This window comes from Podarcis bocagei (assembly GCF_964188305.1).
Source record: "Podarcis bocagei genome assembly, chromosome: 17".
Taxonomy (NCBI): domain Eukaryota; kingdom Metazoa; phylum Chordata; class Lepidosauria; order Squamata; family Lacertidae; genus Podarcis; species Podarcis bocagei.
In genome coordinates, this window is record NC_138143.1 from 14,814,404 (window position 1) to 14,833,535 (window position 19,132).

General features: G+C 46.5%; 2 protein-coding genes across 2 annotated transcripts; both read left to right on the top strand.

The window, feature by feature from the left end:
- The first annotated feature begins 9,109 nt into the window (after window positions 1-9,109).
- On the top strand, window positions 9,110-11,254 carry LOC308576961 (uncharacterized protein). The gene is made up of 2 exons (XM_081177088.1): window positions 9,110-9,750; window positions 10,885-11,254. The coding sequence occupies exons 1-2, from the start codon at window positions 9,564-9,566 to the stop codon at window positions 11,157-11,159; spliced, it is 462 nt and encodes a 153-aa protein (XP_081033214.1). The 5' UTR covers window positions 9,110-9,563; the 3' UTR covers window positions 11,160-11,254.
- Window positions 10,679-18,858, top strand: LOC308576964 (cyclin-dependent kinase 4 inhibitor B-like). Its single transcript, XM_081177091.1, has 2 exons — window positions 10,679-11,424; window positions 17,428-18,858. The coding sequence occupies exons 1-2, from the start codon at window positions 11,260-11,262 to the stop codon at window positions 17,683-17,685; spliced, it is 423 nt and encodes a 140-aa protein (XP_081033217.1). The 5' UTR covers window positions 10,679-11,259; the 3' UTR covers window positions 17,686-18,858.
- The last annotated feature ends 274 nt before the right edge of the window (window positions 18,859-19,132 follow it).

Genomic DNA, 19,132 nt, shown 5'->3' on the forward strand with positions numbered 1-19,132 from the left:
GTGGGATTGTAGCAAAATTTAAAATTTTGGGAAATGATATATAAGGAATTGAAGAAAATGTTCCAACTAACATTTGTTTAAAAACCTGAAGCATTTTTGTTAGGGATTGCAGGTAAAGACCTGCCAAGGAAACTGCAAAATATCTTCATGTATGCGACAATGGCGGCAAGAGTTTTAATAGCACAAGGATGGAAGAATGAAGAAATCCCGACCAAAGAACTGAGGAACTACGCAGAATTGGCAAAACTGACACATAAATTACATGACAAGGATAACTGTGACTTTAAAGATGAATGGGAACCCTTTACAAAGTACTTAGAGAAACAACAAAATGAACTGGACTCCTTGGCAGCTTTTGAAAAAACATACACAAACTTTTTACTGATAACATTTAGATAGATAAATTAAGGATCTGTACAATTCTGTAACATGCAGAGAATAACAAATGCTGAAAAAACAGAGAGAGGAACTGGGGGAAGTCTGGGGGGAGGTGAGGGGAGGTAGGGTTTTCTGTTTTCCAGGGAGGGGGAGAAATGAGGATGATGTTTCTTTGAAAAACTGTTAATTTGAAATTCCTAGTAATTTATTTATTTTTTTAAAAAAAGAGAGAGACAGAGAGATACAGGCACTGAATAAATATCTGAGCCACAATGGGGATGAAGTGTTGAACTTCCAGGAATACGTCACTTTCCTGGGTGCCTTGGCAATGATTTACAATGAAACTTTGGCTTTGTAAATGTACCCCCCAGTGGGGTGAGGTGCTGTGGTTTGGAATCATACCTCTGTAGGCGGTTTCACATCCAATAAAATTTAAGTTTTGTAAAGAAGAGAAAAGAAAAGCAAGAAGGCAATACTTTTCCTACTGCTAACCCTGCTCAAACAACCCAGTGAATGTAGCCTAGACCACCAATACACTGTGGTTGACACATATTTCTGGCATAGTCTTTAGGTGTTCCCGCTAAAGTGTTAGCAGGAATGGAGCTGTCCTTGGTCCTATAGGTTTGAGACAGAGGGAAGGAACGCTGCACCCTAATTCGGTAACAGACAAGCTTGTGTGCAGCGAGAACTCAAGCAAGTCACGAGAGATCTGCTAATGTGCCTTGAGACATAAACAGATCAAAGTGCCCACTGGCAAGAGGTGCTGCCCGCTGTCTCTCTGCATAATCTATTGCTTTGCCTTTTGCCTTTACACGGTGACGTTCTTCCACATCAGGTCGTGTGGCTCATTCAATCCCTCCTCTTGCAAAGATGCAGTAGAACAACCTACCCTCTGAGAAGGCAGCCTAGTATTAGCAGGGGGCACTGGGATCTAAACCACTCAGCCTCTTGGGCTTGCTGATCAGAAGGTCAGCGGTTTGAATCCGTGCGACGGCGGTGAGCTCCTGCTGCTCTGCCCCAGCTCCTGCCAACCTAGCAGTTCAAAAGCATGCCAGTGCAAGTAGATAAATAGGTACCACTGTGGCAGGAAGGTAAACAGCATTTCTGTGCACTCTGGTTTCCATCACGGTGTTTCTGTTGTGCCAGAAGCAGTTTAGTCCTGCTGGCCACATGACCCAGAAAGCTGTCTGTGGACAAACACCGGCTCCCTCGGCCTGAAAGCAGCATGAGTGCCGAACCCCATAGTCGCCTTTGACTGGACTTAACCATCCAGGGGTCCTTTACCTTTTACCTTAATGCAATTAAATTTATATCCTTGCCTACAGCTGGCTTACAGGAATAAAGAAAACAAACTGGCAACCTAGGGAAGCCACAGCTTCAGAAACAAGTCCCAGCGGCCTGTCTCAGTGAAGCATTGTCATATTCCTCCATTATATTCTGTGCCTCTTTTTACAGAAATTTCTTGCCTTACACAGAAAACAGCTTCAAAATGGGGCTTTAAAAACTTGCTTCCTGGTCCTCACTAGCAAACTTCTCTCTCTTTTTGTGAAGAGATCCACTCCCGCATAAAGCATTATTCCTTCGTGCGTTATGCAAACACTGTACCACCTGAGAATATGACATTGAGATCTCAGATGGTGACTTGGCCTCTGGGCTTAATTCAGCTGTTCCCATGACAGTCCCCTCCCTTATCACATTTCTCTGCACTGACATAATTTACATTACCTTTAGCACCCTTGATCGGCCACGGGCAGTGTGCCAGGGAATTTAGACCTCATTTCTGAGAACAAGAAAAACAGGACCTGTGCGGTTCATGAAAAGCAAACTACTGCAATCTCCTAAGTCTCTTCATGCCAAAGTAGAACTCAGAAAAACAAGCCAGTTCCATGCTGTTAGAATCATAGAATTCCTGCAATGCAGGAATATGCAGCTGTCCCATTGGGGGTTTGAACTTGCAATCTTGGCATCATCAGCACCAAGCTCTAACCAACTGAGCTTCACTCTTCATCTTCACTTAATGAACACATTGGATTTGAAGAGTTTGGATTTGATATCCCGCCTTTCACTCCCTTTAAGGAATCTTTAAGGAATATTGAGGCTTTTTATTTGTATTTTGGAAGTTCAGAGATTTAGGAACAATCCATTTAATCCCAGAAGAATATACAGGCAGATGAATAATAAACAGTAAGAGGGGTGCAGACAGGAGGGGGTGCAGACAACAAGGAGGGGGTGCAGACAGAGACACGGTTGGGACAAGATTCATGTGGGATGTGAAACACAAGAGCAGTCAAGTACAACATTCCTAGAGTGAACATCTTTACACATGGGGAAGAATGTTTGTCCAGCCAGCAGGTAAGCTTCCTGTTTCCTTCTGGGCTGGGACAGACTTCCTCTGCATGGGACTAGAGGTGGGCATGGCCTCACCTGTGCAGGTAATGATGAAAGCACAGGGCAGGGCAGCCACCTCTCTCTCTTTGACTACATGTATTGAAGAAGCAACATCTGCTTAGCCAAAGATGCTCTCTACTTAGCCAAAGATGCTTCCAGCCAAGAGAGGACAAAGGGACTGTCTCTTTATGAGATAGTTTCCAGGTGTATGTTACTTTTCTAAGATAAGTCTGCCTTCTGGGATCCGATTGTGAACAGAATGTGAGTGAGTAAACTCTTTTTATACTTCCATAGAAGACTGTGTCATGTCTTATCTTTTATGAGGGAATAAGGGGGAAATACCAGAACAGTTATTATAGAGGCTTTAGCGAGCGTGAGCAAACGCATCCACTGCAAGTTTAAAAGGGGAATGTTACTCCGCTAAGTTGTGAACTTGTTAACACAAGCTGGAAAGGCTATTATCAGACAATATATCCTATCCTGCATCCCTGAACATTCCCACAATTCACTCGCCCACTGTAGGGAGAGAGTAAAATTACCAAGGCATGAGAAAAGAAAAACTAGGCTGTCTTCTTCCTGTGCCTTCAGCAGAGCTTTGAGAGCTCAGTGGTGAAGCTTTTCCCAGCACAGAGCAAAAGTTTGCCATCTTCCAGTTGCTCAATGCAGTTGCACCAGCTGCAGTGAGAAGTGGCAGACATACAGTCTGCTTCAAAAATTGGCAAAATGTACCGCAAGGGAAATTTCCACATACAGGCAGGCGTTGACAGTGATATCAGGTGAGTATCTCCCCAAAGGAGGGGGAGCTGGGCTGAGACGAAATGGAAAACACCGGTGACACAGCACTCTTTTGTTCTTGCCAACTCCTGATGAGCATGTAAAGACGGGAGCCGTCTGTTGCAATGATTTCCTATATGTTTTTCATGTCTTCAAAAGCACCAGGAGGCTTGGCTATGTGCACCATCCTCACAAAAGCCTGATTGCAGTAACCAGTGGCAAGCCAGTTGACCTCCTGTGCAGCTCCCATCTTTATCTCCTAGCATTGGGATGTGGAACCTGAAGCTCTCCAGAAGTTGCTGCACTACACCCCCCCCCACCTGGCTGTTGACCATACTGGCTGCGGCTGAGATGGTTGCTAGGAGTCCAATAACGTCAGGTTCCCCATCCCTGTTCTAGCAAGCTTCTGATGTCTCTGAAAGCAATTACATCAGCCTGCCTCACGTTGCCCAATGGTAGTGCTGGCTCTGCTCTCACTGATGGGACCTTGAAGCACCTGCCTTATTTCCTATCACAGTGGGGGGTTTTCCCCTCAGGTAATTCACGAGCTCACCTCCTGTGAGCCTGATGTTAGAGCTTCATTCTTTCTTATTACATTGGTACCTCGGGTTAAGTACTTAATTCGTTCCGGAGGTCCGTTCTTAACCTGAAACTGTTCTTAACCTGAAGCACCACTTTAGCTAATGGGGGCCTCCCGCTGCCGCCGCTCCGCCGGAGCACGATTTCTGTTCTCATCCTGAAGCAAAGTTCTTAACCTGAAGCACTATTTTTGGGTTAGCGGAGTCTGTAACCTGAAGCGTATGTAACCTGAAGCATACGTAACCCGAGGTATTTTATTATTTATACCCAGCCCATCTGGCTGGGTTTCCCAGGTGGGTGCCTTTCATTGTAAAAAGCCTATCCCTGTTCTGTGCTCTTCTGAAGAGTCATACAATCGTAGAGTTGGAAGGGACCTCAACGGTCATCCATTCCAACCCTCTGCAATGCAGGAATATCCGCTCAAACTTCCATGACAGATGGCCATCCAACCTCTGAGGAAGGAGAGTCCACCACATCTTGTGGGAGTCTGTTCCACTGTCTAACAGCTCTTACTGTCAGAAAGTTTTTCCATATGTTTAGTTGGAATCTTCTTTCTTGTAGCTTGAAGCCATGGGTTCGAGTCCTACCCTCCAGAGCAGGAGAAAACAAGCTTAGTCCCTCTTCCATGTGACAGCCCTTGAGATATTTGAAGATGGCTCTCATATCTCCTCTCAGCCTCCTCTTTCCCAGGATAAACATCCTCAGCTCCTTCAACTCCTCCTCATCAGGTTTGGTTTCCAGACCCTTGGTCGCCCTCCTCTGTGCACCTTCCAGCTTGTCAACATCCATCTTAAATTGTGGTGCCCATAACTGGACACTGTATTCCTATCCTTATCCTGTCACCATTAAGGATCACTTTGTAAAGTCATGTGACTTGTCGAAAAGCACGCTTAAACTGTCAGGTGTAAAGGCTGTGTACAGTTAAAGCACACTTCTTCCCCCAGAGAAGACTGGGAACTGTAATTTACCACTCAGAGAGCTACAATTCCCAGCAGCCTAAATGAACTATAGGATTGTTTCAGGGACGTCATGTGCTTTAAATGTAGGCCGTGTAGTTGTCTAAGTCTGAAGAAAAAGCACCTGTGAGCCCACATGCCAGTTTCCGTCTTAAAAAAACCATATTCTTGCCCTTATAGCTGTTTTTATTGCAGGGGTGCCACAGCAGTGGAGAATTCTACCTGTGATACTACTGAGTGAAACTTTGCCAGCTTCCAGTTTCTAAATGAGTTCCCCTAGGGCAGGCATGGACAAGTAGAGCGGAGGACAAGTACAAGTATATTCAGAGCTGATGAAATGGCTGGGCCAAAGCTGAAACGTCGCTCAGTTGCAGATATGCCTGGAAGCGAAAGGAAAGAAAATTATTTACAATGCTGTAAAGAAAAATATTGCATAGGAACCTGGAATGTAAGATCCATGTACAATGGTAAGCTGGATGTGGTCAAAAATGAGATGGCAAGAATAAATATTGACATCCTGGGCATCAGTGAACTAAAATGGACGGGAATGGGCGAATTCAGTTCAGATGACCATCATATCTACTACTGTGGGCAAGAATCCCGTAGAAGAAATTTAGTGGCCCTCATAGTCAACAAAAGAGTGGCGAAAGCCATACTGGGATGCAATCTCAAAAATGATAGAATGATCTCGATACAAATCCAAGGCAGACCTTTTAATGTCACAGTAATCCAAGTTTATGCACCAACTACCAGTGCTGAAGAAACTGAAATTGACCAGTTCTATGAAGACTTACAACACCTTCTAGAAATGACACCAAAGAAGGATGTTCTTCTCATTATAGGGGATTGGAATGCTAAAGTAGGGAGTCAAGAGATAAAAGGAATAACTGGCAAGTTTGGCCTTGGAGTTCAAAATGAAGCATGGGAAAGGCTAATAGAGTTCTGCCTAGAGAACATGCTGGTCATCACAAACACTCTTTTCCAACAACACAAGAGACGATTCTACACATGGACATCACCAGATGGGCAGCATCGAAATCAGATTGATTATATTCTCTGCAGCCAAAGATGGAGAAGCTCTATACAGTCAGCAAAAACAAGACCTGGAGCTGACTGTGGCTCAGATCATCAGCTTCTTATAGCAAAATTCAAGCTTAAACTGAAGAAAGTAGGAAAAACCACTGGGCCAATAAGATACAATCTAAATCAAATCCCTTATGAATACACAGTAGAAGTGAGGAACAGGTTTAAGGATTTAGATTTGGTGGACAGAGTGCCTGAAGAACTATGGATGGAGGCTCGTGACATTATACAGGAGGCAGCAACGAAAACCATCCCAATGAAAAGGAAATGCAAGAAAGCAAAGTGGCTGTCCAACGATGCCTTACAAATAGCGGGGGAGAGAAGGCAAGCAAAATGTGAGGGAGACAGTGAAAGATACAGGAAATTGAATGCAGATTTCCAAAGAATAGCAATGAGAGACAAGAGGGCCTTCTTAAACAAGCAATGCAAAGAAATAGAGGAAAACAATAGAATGGGAAAAACCAGAGATCTGTTCAAGAAAATTGGAGATATTAAAGGAACATTTTGTACAAAGGTTACCACAACAAAAGACAAAAGTGGAAAGGACCTAACAGAAGCAGAAGACATCAAGAAGAGGTGGCAAGAATACACAGAGGAATTATACCAGATAGATATGGAAGTCTCGTACACTCTAGGTAGTGTGGTTGCTGACCTTGAGCCAGACATCCTGGAGAGTGAAGTCAAATGGGCCTTAGAAAGCACTGCTAATAACAAAGCCAGTGGAAGTGATGATATTCCAGCTGAACTACTTAAAATTTTAAAAGATGATGCTGTTAAGATGCTACATTCAATATGCCAGCAAGTTTGGAAAACTCAGCAGTGGCCAGAGGACTGGAGAAGATCAGTCTACATCCCAATCCCAAAGAAGGGCAATGCCAAAGAATGCTCCAACTACCGCACAATTGCGCTCATTTCACACGCTAGCAAGGTTATGCTTAAAATTCTACAAGGCAGGCTTAAGCAGTATGTGGACCGAGAACTCCCAGAAGTGCAAGCTGGATTTCGAAGGGGCAGAGGAACCAGAGACCAAATTGCAAACATGCACTGGATTATGGAGAAAGCTAGAGAGTTCCAGAAAGACATCTACTTCTGCTTCATTGACTATGCAAAAGGCTTTGACTGTGTTGACCACAGCAAACTATGGCAAGTGCTTAAAGAAATGGGAGTGCCTGATCACCTCATCTGTCTCCTGAGAAATCTCTATGTGGGACAAGAAGCTACAGTTAGAACTGGATATGGAACAACAGATTGGTTCAAAATTGGGAAAGGAGTACGACAAGGCTGTATATTGTCTCCCTGCTTATTTAACTTAAATGCAGAATTCATCATGTGAAAGGCTGGACTGGATGAATCCCAAGCCGGAATTAAGATTGCCGGAAGAAATATCAACAACCTCAGATATGCAGATGACACAACTTTGATGGCAGAAAGTGAGGAGGATTTAAAGAACCTTTTAATGAGGATGAAAGAGGAGAGTGCACAATATGGTCTGAAGCTCAATATCAAAAAAACCAAAGATCATGGCCACTGGTCCTATCACTTCCTGGGAAATAGAAGGGGAAGAAATGGAGGCAGTGAGAGATTTTATTTCTTGGGTTCCATGATCACTGTGGATGGTGACAGCAGTCACGAAATTAAAAGACGCCTGCTTCTGGGAAGAAAAGCAATGACAAACCTAGACAGCACCTTAAAAAGCAGAGACATCACCTTGTCAACAAAGGTCCGTATTGTTAAAGCTGTGGTTTTCCCAGTAGTGATGTATGGAAGTGAGAGCTGGACCATAAAGAAGGCTGATCGCCAAAGAATTGATGCTTTTGAATTATGGTGCTGGAGGAGACTCTTGAGAGTCCCATTGACTGCAAGAAAATCAAACCTATCCATTCTTAAGGAAATCAGTCCTGAGTGCTCACTAGAAGGACAGATCCTGAAGCTGAGGCTCCAATACTTTGGTCACATCTTGAGAAGAGAAGACTCCCTGGAAAAGTCCCTGATGCTGGGAAAGATTGAGGGCACAAGGAGAAGAGGACGACCAAGGGCGAGATGGCTGGACAGTGTTTTTGAAGCGACTAACATGAGTTTGACCAAACTGCGGGAGGCAGTGGAAGACAGGAGTGCCTGGCATGCTCTGGTCCATGGGGTCACAAAGCATTGGACATGACTAAACGACTAAACAACAACAACAGGGCAGGCATAGGCACACTCGGCCCTCCAGATGTTTTGAGACTACAACTCCCATCATCCCTGACCACTGGTCCTGTTAGCTAGGGATGATGGGAGTTGTAGTCAAAAAACATCTGGAGGGCCGAGTTTGCCTATGCCTGCCCTAGGGCAAAAGCAACCAACAGGGTGCCTTTCAGATATTCCAGCGATGGGGCACCTGTCATCCTCCAGATGTTCTTGAACTACAACTCCCATCATCCCTGACTATGGACCAGCCCATCTCGAACTGATGGGAGCTGTAGGCCTCAACATCTGGAAGGCAATTTCCAATAAACTGGCAGAGAAAACAAATGCATGATACAAAATTAGATAAGTTAGAGCAGGGGTAAGCAAACTTTTCCAGCAGGGGGCCGGTCCACTGTCCCTCAGACCTTGTGGGGGATCAGACTATATTTTTTTTGGGGGGGGGAGAGAACAAATTCCTATGCACCACAAATAACCCAGAGATGCATTTTAAATAAAAACACATATTCTATTCATGTAAAAACACGCTGATTCCTGGACCATCCGTGGGCCGGATTTAGAAGGCGATTGGGCCGGATCCAGCCCCTGGGCCTTAGTTTGCCTACCCATGAGATAGCACCTTCTCACCACCACCACCAATGTCAGAAAGCACAGGTTTACTTAAGTGAAGCATCAGGTTTGTAAATAAATAAACACACACAAAGAAACAGAATCGCAAGACAGGCCTGCAGCCGAATATTGCCGTATGGAGTAGTCCTGAATAGAATGTTTCATTCTGTTCCTTGTCTCCCCTCCTTTTCTGTCATTTGCCTTCTGTGGCCAACTGAGCACAGCTCTTGGGGCTATTTTTATTTATGTATTTCTGCACACCTCGGGATTTGCTGATACTTCCGCCATTTTTGTGTGGGTAGTACTGTTTCGGCTGCTTAAACAACAGCACTCTGAACGCTGGAAAGAGAAGGAATGATTCTGCCCCATCTTATGGGCAAAGGCAGCAGCTCTGAGTAAAAAGCCCAAGTCCCCGTCTGTTGCCCTGGAAGAAGATGGAGTTCAGGGAGCACAGCTTCTGCTGCAGCCCTAACAAAAGAGTCAGCTGTATATTTATAGGAGTCTAGAAACTGACTGCTCAGCACAAGTCCGTTTCTGGGAATGAATCTGTAGCATATGACAGGACAAGTCTAGGCTTGTTCTGAGAGGGTTCCCTGTTACGGAACATACTAAATGGAGGCAAGTCTAGGCTTGTCTAGCGAATACATATTCTCTGTCTGGAGTGAAACAGATGACAAGGAGCTTTGCCACTTACAAATGGTTCAGAGGCTTCAAACGCACCGTGCATTGAAAGCAAGTGGCATCTCCCAAAGAATTCTGGGGGTTTTAGTGGACCCTTCACAGAGAGCTACAACGCCAGGTAAGCACCCTTTACAAACTTCAGTTCCCAGGATCCTCTGGGGGAAATCGTGTACTCCAAACATACGGCGCATACGCAGCCAGGTTTGCAGAGAAAGTGGGGTGTCGCAGGAGTCAGAAAGTAGTGGAGGAAGGGAAAGAAAAGAAAAGACGAGGCTGAGGGCACACATCTTGCCCAGATCTTTTTCTTTCTCTTTTTTTTGAAACAGGATACTTTCTTCACGGGTTCCCTCCCCGCTTCCCAACCACCATCAAATCACAGAGCACGTCTCTCTCCATCGCTCTGAACCGGTCTTGCGCTGCCCAGCCGGGCTATGGTGCAAAAGCATAGATCCAAGTCCTTGTGGGTCCCCATATATTTTTTTAACAAACTGTCTCCTCAAAACCACCATCAAGTCACAGGTCACCCGCTACGGCCAGAGATGGGTTGTGCGCTTTGCAGCCATGCTGCGTAAAAATCCTACCTCCGATTAGTCTTTTTGTGGTGCTTGCCAGCAGCGGTCTTTGAATTATTATTATTATTATTTGCTATTAATGTAAATCAACTTGCTTCTGACTTTTGGGGCGGCGGGGTGTAAAACCAGAGGGATTCAACATCACAGCAAACGTTTTGCCAGACCCTTGTGGAAAAGCAAACAATGACTGCACCAAAACTATACATTTAGAGCACATCCTTTCGCACAACGTATCCCGGGAACTGCAGTTTGTTAAGGGTGCTGGGAATTGTAGCTTTTCGGGGGGCAAACTACAGTGTGATGTGGGCACAGCTAATCTCTGTGTGTGTGAGAGAGAGAGGTGTTCCTATGAAGACTTTCTTGTATGTTTGTATGTGAGGAATGCGAGAACGGGGTGGGGGGAGGAGAGAGAGGCGGGGGGACGACGATGATGCACAGAGCACTCTCAAAATGCCAGATGCGCCCACAGCTTGGCGACCCCCCGGACTGTGCATGCAGAAAAGCAGCACCTCAGGGTGGCAGGCTTTATGCTAGCTTGCTACAGGCGAGGACCTCTTCCCAGAGAGCCCTTAAGGGGGAGCGGATGCGCAGGCGGGTCGAAAGTCCAGCTGCCGTTCTCGGAGTGATCCACTTTTGATGGGGAAGTTCCTGCACATTCGCCTCCGCTGTCCCGGTCCTAGGCTTGTTCCTCATCGCGACGTCGGGCCGCCGAGAGAGGGAGCCAGCGGGCCTGGATAGAGACCTGCGGATCCGTGGGAAAAGACGAAGGGAGACGCAACCCAGCGCAGGAAAAGAGTGGAGTGGACGGCTCCGCCCGCCGGGGAAGGTCTGCTCGAAGGGCGTCCGCGCCGTCGGGAAGCGGGCAACGTCGACCGAGAACCGAGTCCTGGTCACAGGCGAAGGAGGGGAGATCGCTGCTGCGTCCTTGCGCGGACGCCGGGAGGGATCCCTCTGATGATCTGACGGAACCTTTGAGGGAGCCCGGCAGTAGGGCACCAAGGGGCCGGTTGCATAGATGCCCTACTGACAACCCGTGAGGTCTTCGGCTTCGTGGGATGGATCCTGCCCCCGGCTCGGACATGGATGGAGGGGGCGGCCGCCGCGAGGCGGATGAGCTGGCCAACGCCGCTGCCCGGGGAGACCTGGAGACCTTGAGGCGGCTGCTGGATGGTGGGGCGGACCCCAACGCGGTGAATCGCTTCGGCAGGGCCCCGATTCAGGTAGGTCCGTCCGGGGACAGTAGGAGGAAGGCCGGAGAGCCATAGATAGGTGGGTGAGAGACTGCGGGGGGGGGGGATAGCCAGGATTTAAGTTGGGGTGCGGGCAGGACACCCACCTGTCGCCATTCTCTGTCGACCAAATTCGGAATGAAATGTCTCCACACCAATTGACTTGCTTTTCACTCTAAGTGGCCAGGAAATAAATGGCCAAAACTTTTCAAATATTCTGATCATTTCTACTTTAACTTAAGTATTTTTTTTATTATTTGATTTAGGTCAGGGCAGCTGACCCCCTGATCCCGCCCATGGCTGAAATTTTAAACGTGAGGTTTAGAGGTGCGGAATATGAGTACCACTCGGGGGCTAAACTAGATTTATTGGGGGCTTTGCGGAGAGGGGCTTATTTTGGGGAGGGGGTTAGTTTTAACAACCCATAGTCAACTCGTGTCCAGTGAGAGTCAGATCCTAGTAGCTGTTCATTCCTAGCTATGCGCACGCCATACATTTAACGCGCATCCATCCCTCTCAAAGAAACTTGGGAACTGTAGCTTAAGGGTGCTGAGGTGCTGAGGACCCCGCATAGTACCGTGGTTAGAGTGCTGGACTTGGACCTTGGAGTCCAGGGTTCAAATCTTCACTCAGCCCTGAAGCTCACTCGTAGTGACCTTGGAGTTAGTCACTGCCTTCTGTCGACCTAACCTACCTCACAGAGTCCTTGTGAAGATTAAACAAGGAGGGGCAGAACCACAGAGGCCGTTTGAACTCCTTGGAGGAAAAAGGTGGGATTTAGCTGCAGTAAATAAATACACAAACTGAAGCTCTGGGAGGGGGGTGAATTAAGGTTCCCAGGATTTGGAAGGGGTATGTGTGCTTTGAACTGTATGGCGTGCACGCAGTAACCCAGGTGTGCTTTAAAATCACCTTCCTGGAAGTAGAAGGCTTATGCAGGGCCCTGATCCAAAACACGCTTGCTCGGAAGTCCCCTCGATGGCACTGGAATTTACCTTCCTAGGCTCAGCCCACGACGCAACCTACAAATTTGGCCCGTTCCAAAACACAGGACTGATCATCCCCCCCACCCAAAAAATAACCACACCCAAACTCAGGTGGAAGAGGAGGAGTCAAACCAGATTACACCCAGATCCAAAATACAGCAATTACCGGTAATCACAGTTTGTGTGTGCTGCTGACTGACCTAGCGAGCGAGCAGCCTGTTTAAAATTGGGGGGGGGGGGGCAGGATTTAACGTCCACCCTTTTAACGTCCATCAGTGGCAAATGGATCCATGAAAAGTTGTTCGGATGAACCCTAAACGCTGGAGGATTGGCTTCCTGCCACCCCCAAGTTTGAGTCCATGTTGCGCAGCTTGCCCTGTCCGAGGAAACTAAAAATAAATAAAATAAAATAGAAAGGTGAACAAAATGATTGGAGAATAAAATTATTGGAGGAATCGCTGTCCCAGGTTCGGACTCTCATCCCCGCGCGCACCGCCAAACAACAGCAACCACAGTGTCGTCTTTGGAAAATACTATATTTAAATAAGGATCTTGTTTCAGTTTATGTTTACGTAACAGAAGTACAGTGGTACCTGTGGTTAAGAACTTAATTCGTTCTGGAGGTCTGTTCTTAACCTGAAACTGTTCTTAACCTGAAGCACCACTTTAGCTAATGGGGCCTCCTGCTGCCGCTGCACGATTTCTGTTCTCATCCTGAAGCAAAGTTCTTAACCAGAGGTAATATTTCTGAGTTAGAGGAGTCTGTAACCTGAAGCGTATGTAACCCGAGGTACCACTGTACTGTATAGAACAGATCCCCACTTCGGAAACAGATTTCAATAACAATTATTAACATTTCAAGTGAGGAGAAACAGCCCTCTAATAATACCTTCAGTTACCAGAATGTGTCCTGTTTTATTCTCAAAACGATTTGAGACCCTCCCAAAGTCCGTCTTCTCAACCTTATAAAACGCAACCATTTAAAACACATGACATCCCCCCCCCCAAGAATCCTGAAATGTGTGGTTTACCCCTCACACGAATCTACAGACTGGGGGTGGGGGGTGGGCTGGAGTCGTGTGCTTCAAATATATGGTGTCTGCCTAGACTGAGAAGAGAGAATGAAAAATCACTGCAACCCCGAAATGACTGGAGACATTAGACTAAAATCTAGAATTAATCATCAACCATATACATATTCATCTCACTCTTATTCATAAGCTGTCAACTTTTCCCCTTTTTTCAGGGAAATTCCCTTATTCCGAATAGGATTCCTCGCAAGCAAAGGGAAAAAGATGACAGCTATACTCTTATTTAACCTCATTGGGGTTTCTTTGTTTTTCACAATGGGAAAAGTTGCTTTTAAAAGTCACCTGGGGGTCACACATCTCTCGAAAACTACCTCCCCTTTTCTGTTCTGGGTTTTATTCTAACTTTTTGATTCGGTAGCTGGAGAGCGAGAAATCCAGCACAGATTTCAACCGACGGCGGCAACTCAGCCTCACTGACCGATTAATTTAAAGTTCTTTGCATGAACACACACGAAAGCTCATACCAATAACTAACATAGTTGGTCTCTAAGGTGCTTCTGGAAGGAATTATTTTATTTTATTTTGTTTCGTTTCGACTACGGCAGACCAACACGGCTACCTACCTGCATGAAATGAGCTAGCGAAACAGAGAAAAGACTTCGGGTATGAAATGCTATTCGTGTCTACTCAGAAGTAAGCCCCATTGAGGTTAGCAGAAGGCTAGCGCTCATGTAAAGTGAGTATTACATGCAATCATGAGAGCCGACTCCTAGGGGCCAAAGTCCCTTCGGGCCCCCACCCCCATAAAATATTGAGGGGCCCAGGCTGCCATGGACGTAGCCAGGGGGAAGCAGGGAGGGGCCAATTAAGTAAATAAATAAAAATACTTAACTGACGGATTGTGTCACAGATAACTGGGTTCTGCCCCCCACCCAATAAATCGTGGCTACGCCCATGGACGACCCCCCCCCCCAGTTGAGGGGAATTCTCATTCAAATGGTGTGTGTGTCACATCATGTGATCGATTATGCGGGGCAGGGCTTAGTTGCCCCCCCCCCAATATTTTAATCAAGTCCCCCCCCCCGCGATTCTAACCGCATTAACCTGGGAGTAAGCCCCGCGCTGGATTTTTTAAGGCTCCCTTCCAGCCTTGCATGTTTTTTAAACTGAGATTTGCAAGCTCATCTTCGGCAATCTGAGTTGCCTCCAAACCTCCAACGTTTTTAAGATCAATGGAGCTTACTTTCGAGTGATCGCGGATTATACGTTCGCGCTCTTAGGCAGCTGCACTTAATCGTAACTCTTTGATTTTATCAACGCGCGAAATCAAGCAGAAAACGGAATTGTCAAGCAGAAAACGGGCATGACATTTCGAAGCAGAGAGAGACAAAAAGAGGGCCAGAGATATCAGTACAGTACTACATTCCAGATTTGGGTATAATTAGAATTACAATAAGTCTGTTTTAAAATAAAAACACAACCCGCACGGATATCCCTTCTTTTACAGAGGAGGGAGCAATAGGTCGTGCTTTTTCATTTTGAAAACAAATGCGTTGTTTTTAAAATGGTGCCGATTTAGCACAATCAGGCGCTTAACTCCTTCCAAGAACCTGCACCTCTCAGCATCCTAACCTTTGGCCATGCTGGAATTCCAACGTCTGAAGGGCCACACATTCCACATCCTTGGTTTAAACTGCAAGCATAGGCAAACTCCGGCCCTCCAGATGTTTGGGACTACAATTCCCATCATCCCTAGCTAACAGGACCAGTGGTCAGTGATGCTGGGAATTGTATTCCCAAACATCTGGAGGGCCGGAGTTTGCCTATGCCTGGTTTAAAGCTTCTGCTGTGACGCGTCTTCACTTTTCCTCCTCGCGTCTATAGTTTGATCCGGCTTCCGGGAAGAATAGTGAATTCTGGTAGACTTTTATTTCACTGCGCCTCTTTTAGAAATGATGCCTTTGTTACTAATGCCAGTCAGTCATTGTATTAAACTGAAGTGGGGCGGTCCACATTTCTCTGATGGTGCTAGCCCGACTGAATGAAAAAGGGCAGCTTTCATGTTTCCAATTGTAACAGCTCGTTCCCTCTCCAAATCACAACCACGCACCAGTTGTTGCATTGCGTTTGTGAATCGATTTACTCTACCTACTCCGCCTCAGCTGGGCTGTGAACAGAGAGCAACGCGGAAGGATGCACAAATTAAATTAAATTAATACTGCTTTTTAGTCCTTTTAGGGTCTGAGGCAAAATGGTTCGTCAAGCAGAGGTTTCGTTTGCGTCCGTCCAGCTTCGCACTCGTCTCTAGACATGGCTGCAGCTTTAAATTTAGCATTAGATTCAAACGTCAACCTTGCAGATATAAAAAGCCCTATTTTGTTCTATTTTTTTAAAAAAGACTCCGACTTCCTTCCAAGAAAACCACCACCTGAAGATCCAGGCCTTTGGTAAACATTTATTTCTTATAACATTAAAAATGTCAATATTTGGCATTTGATAAGAGTGGCTGCGCTCACTCCCTGCTGCTAGTTCAGCTTTTCTTTCTTCGCTTGGTTTCCTCGCTCGTTTCGTCTCCCTGGTTTTCCTTGCTGCTCAAGAACCGCCCCTCTCACTACAGCCCATCTGGAGAGTTTGCAGACCCGCCTTTCCGAAGCAAGCGCAACGTGCGCGCCAGTTTGGGCTGAGATTGATTCCGTGGGAGCCGTCTTTCTCGATGGGAAAGAAGCAGCAGAAGCGAATAAGTTCGACACGGATCCTTTTATCTCCAGCTGGGATCCTTCTGAATAACTCTCTCGAAAGAAAGAATACTAAATTATAATTAATAATAATAATAATTTATTTATACCCCGCCCATCTGGCTGGGTTTCCCCAGCCACTCTGGGTGGCTTCCAACAAAGTATTAAAATAAAAGCCGAGTGTGCTTCCAAAAATATGTATTCTTATTATTATTATTCGGAAGCATGTCCCACCATTTTCAGTTTTATGGGACGCGTTTCCACCCCCAAAAATTGAATGGTATGCACCGTTCGTCATTCTAGGTGTCATGCTATGAATGACTCAACCGGATACCACCTTTAAAAATCTTATTACTGTTGATTATTAAACTTATTAAAACTACTACTACTACTTACTCCATCCCCGAGAGAGAGGTCTATCAGAAACCTTTCTGTTTCTTGAGATTTGCCCAGTTCCAATAAAGAGCCTCTTGCCAATTTCTCCGAAATGGTCCCTTCGAAGGGCGCGGTGTAAACGCAGCTTTAGCCGGATAAAGCCTAGCGGTGTCCTTACCAGACTTTCCGAGGCGTTTGTGGGATGCTTCGCCGCAAGGAAACCCTCTTTATCCCTAGCTTCTGCAACTTGACGTGTGTTCTTTTAGGACTCGCCTTATTTTGTGTTTCTAAGTTATTTTAAACTCTCTTTAATATCGCTTTAATGTTGGGAAACCCCTGGGACCTTAGACGGAGGGGCGGGCAAATAATAATAATAATAATAATAATAATAATAATAATAATAATAATAATAATAATAATAATAATAATAATAATAATAATATGATCGTATGATTGACTTTTCAACTTTGACACTGCACCTTTTAAAGTTCAGATCCAACTTAGGGTACAACAATTCAGGATAAAATAGGGGGGAGGTAAGCCCCGCCCCAATCACATAATCCTATGACGCAGTGCACACACACCATTTGAATGGCAATACCCATCAACTTTAGGGGGCGGCCCCCTCAAATATTTTATTGGTGGGACAAAGCCGCCTCGACCCATAGGAGCTGGCTCCTATGAACAATACACAGATTAGACCCCCCCAAAAAAATTATTTAATCAGAATTATCAGGAGCTAATTAATGCAGCGTGGCGGTCAGGATCTTGGCTATTTCAGCCCGCAGAACATGGCCGCTCCAAGCGCCTAGACGGAAAGCGTAAAGATGCGCAAACCTTGACTTTCCTCCTCTCCTCTCCCTCCAGGTTATGATGATGGGGAACCCCGGGGTAGCTCAGTTGCTTCTGCAAAGAGGAGCGGATCCCAACCGCCCCGACCCGTCCACGGGCACGTTCCCGGTCCACGACGCGGCCCGCGGGGGCTTCCTGGACACGCTGCGGGCGCTGCGCCGAGGGAGCGCTCGCTTCGACGTGCGGGACCGCTGGGGACGCCGCCCGCTGGACTTGGCTGAAGAAAGTGGCCAGAGCCGGGTGGTCAGTTACCTCCAAGAGGCATCGGGCTGAAACTCTCTTGACTTGAGATCCGGGATGAAGCCAGAGGACCAAGGGGAGAGCTCCCCACCCCGCCGCCGCCGGAGGAGGAGAATCGCGGGTGCGTAAACTTAAGACCCTTTGACTTGGCTCTTGAACGCCACCCGTCAGAGACAAGCGAAATGGAGCTACAATTTCGGCGCCAGCATAAACTCTACGATCCTGCTTCGTTTGAAATGTGGCTTGTTAGATGTTTACATGCTTCCACTACGCATGGAGAGTGGGTATGTCGGTTCGTGGGACAGTGTCTCCTGGTCTCTCACCCATGCCAGTCTCCCATGTACAATGATGTTCTAAAAAGAAACAGACAATAGTCCGGGGGTTGGGGATTTATGGCTCCCCAGATTTTGCGGGATGAACAACTCCCATGTATCCTTGACCATGATTCCCCACAGTGGATGGGGTTGGTGTGGCAGTGCTGGATTTAGGGCAGTGTGGGCAGGAGACACACACACCCCACTCCACCCACAGGGCACTGAGCCAAGGGGGTGCAAAATTGAGAAGATCCATTCCGGGGTGCCTGCACAGGGTACCATAGAACCATAGAATTGTAGAGTTGGAAGCCACCACAAAGGCTCACTTAGTGCAACCGCCTGCACTGCAGAAATCTTTTTGCCTAATGTGGGCCTCCAACTCAGGAGCCTGAGATGAAGAGTCAAGACACACACACCCCATCTGCAAGAGCCCCAGTCTCAGATTATGAAGCTCTGCTCTGGTTTGTGTTATGGATGTTAACAGTGTTCCTTGTGTGAAATGTAAATAGCACTTTGAAATGTAGTATTGGGGAGTATTGGGGATGCGGGTGGCGCTGTGGGTTAAACCACAGAACCTAGGGCTTGCTGATTGGAAGGTCGGCAGTTTGAATCCCTGCGACGGGGTGAGCTCCCGTTGCTCAGTCCCTGCTCCTGCCAACCTAGCAGTTCGAAAGCACGTCAAAGTGCAAGTAGATAAATAGGTACCGCTCCGGTGGGAAGGTAAACGGCGTTTCCGTGCGCTGCTCTGGTTCACCAGAAGCAGCTTAGCCATGCTGGCCACATGACCCAGAAGCTGTATGCCGGCTCCCTCGGCCAATAAAGTGAGATGAGCGCTGCATCCCCAGAGTCGGTCACGACTGGACCTAATGGTCAGGGGTCCCTTTACCTTTACCTTATTGGGGAGAATGAAGATTGTGCGAACCTGTCACCTCTTGCCTAAATGCACTCTGCTTCTGTTGCCATGGTTTTCCATTTGCACAAGTTATGCCTGTTAGTTTTTCCTTGAAGGTCCCAAGGGAAAAATTAACAGAGGAACAAAAGGATGAAGGATGGCCTGTGCAATATAATTATGAGGGTAATGCTAATAACACACACATCACCTTGTTTTTTTTATTCATCCGCCAATTTCTTTTTAAGTAGTTCACACAAACGCTTTTGAATTGAAT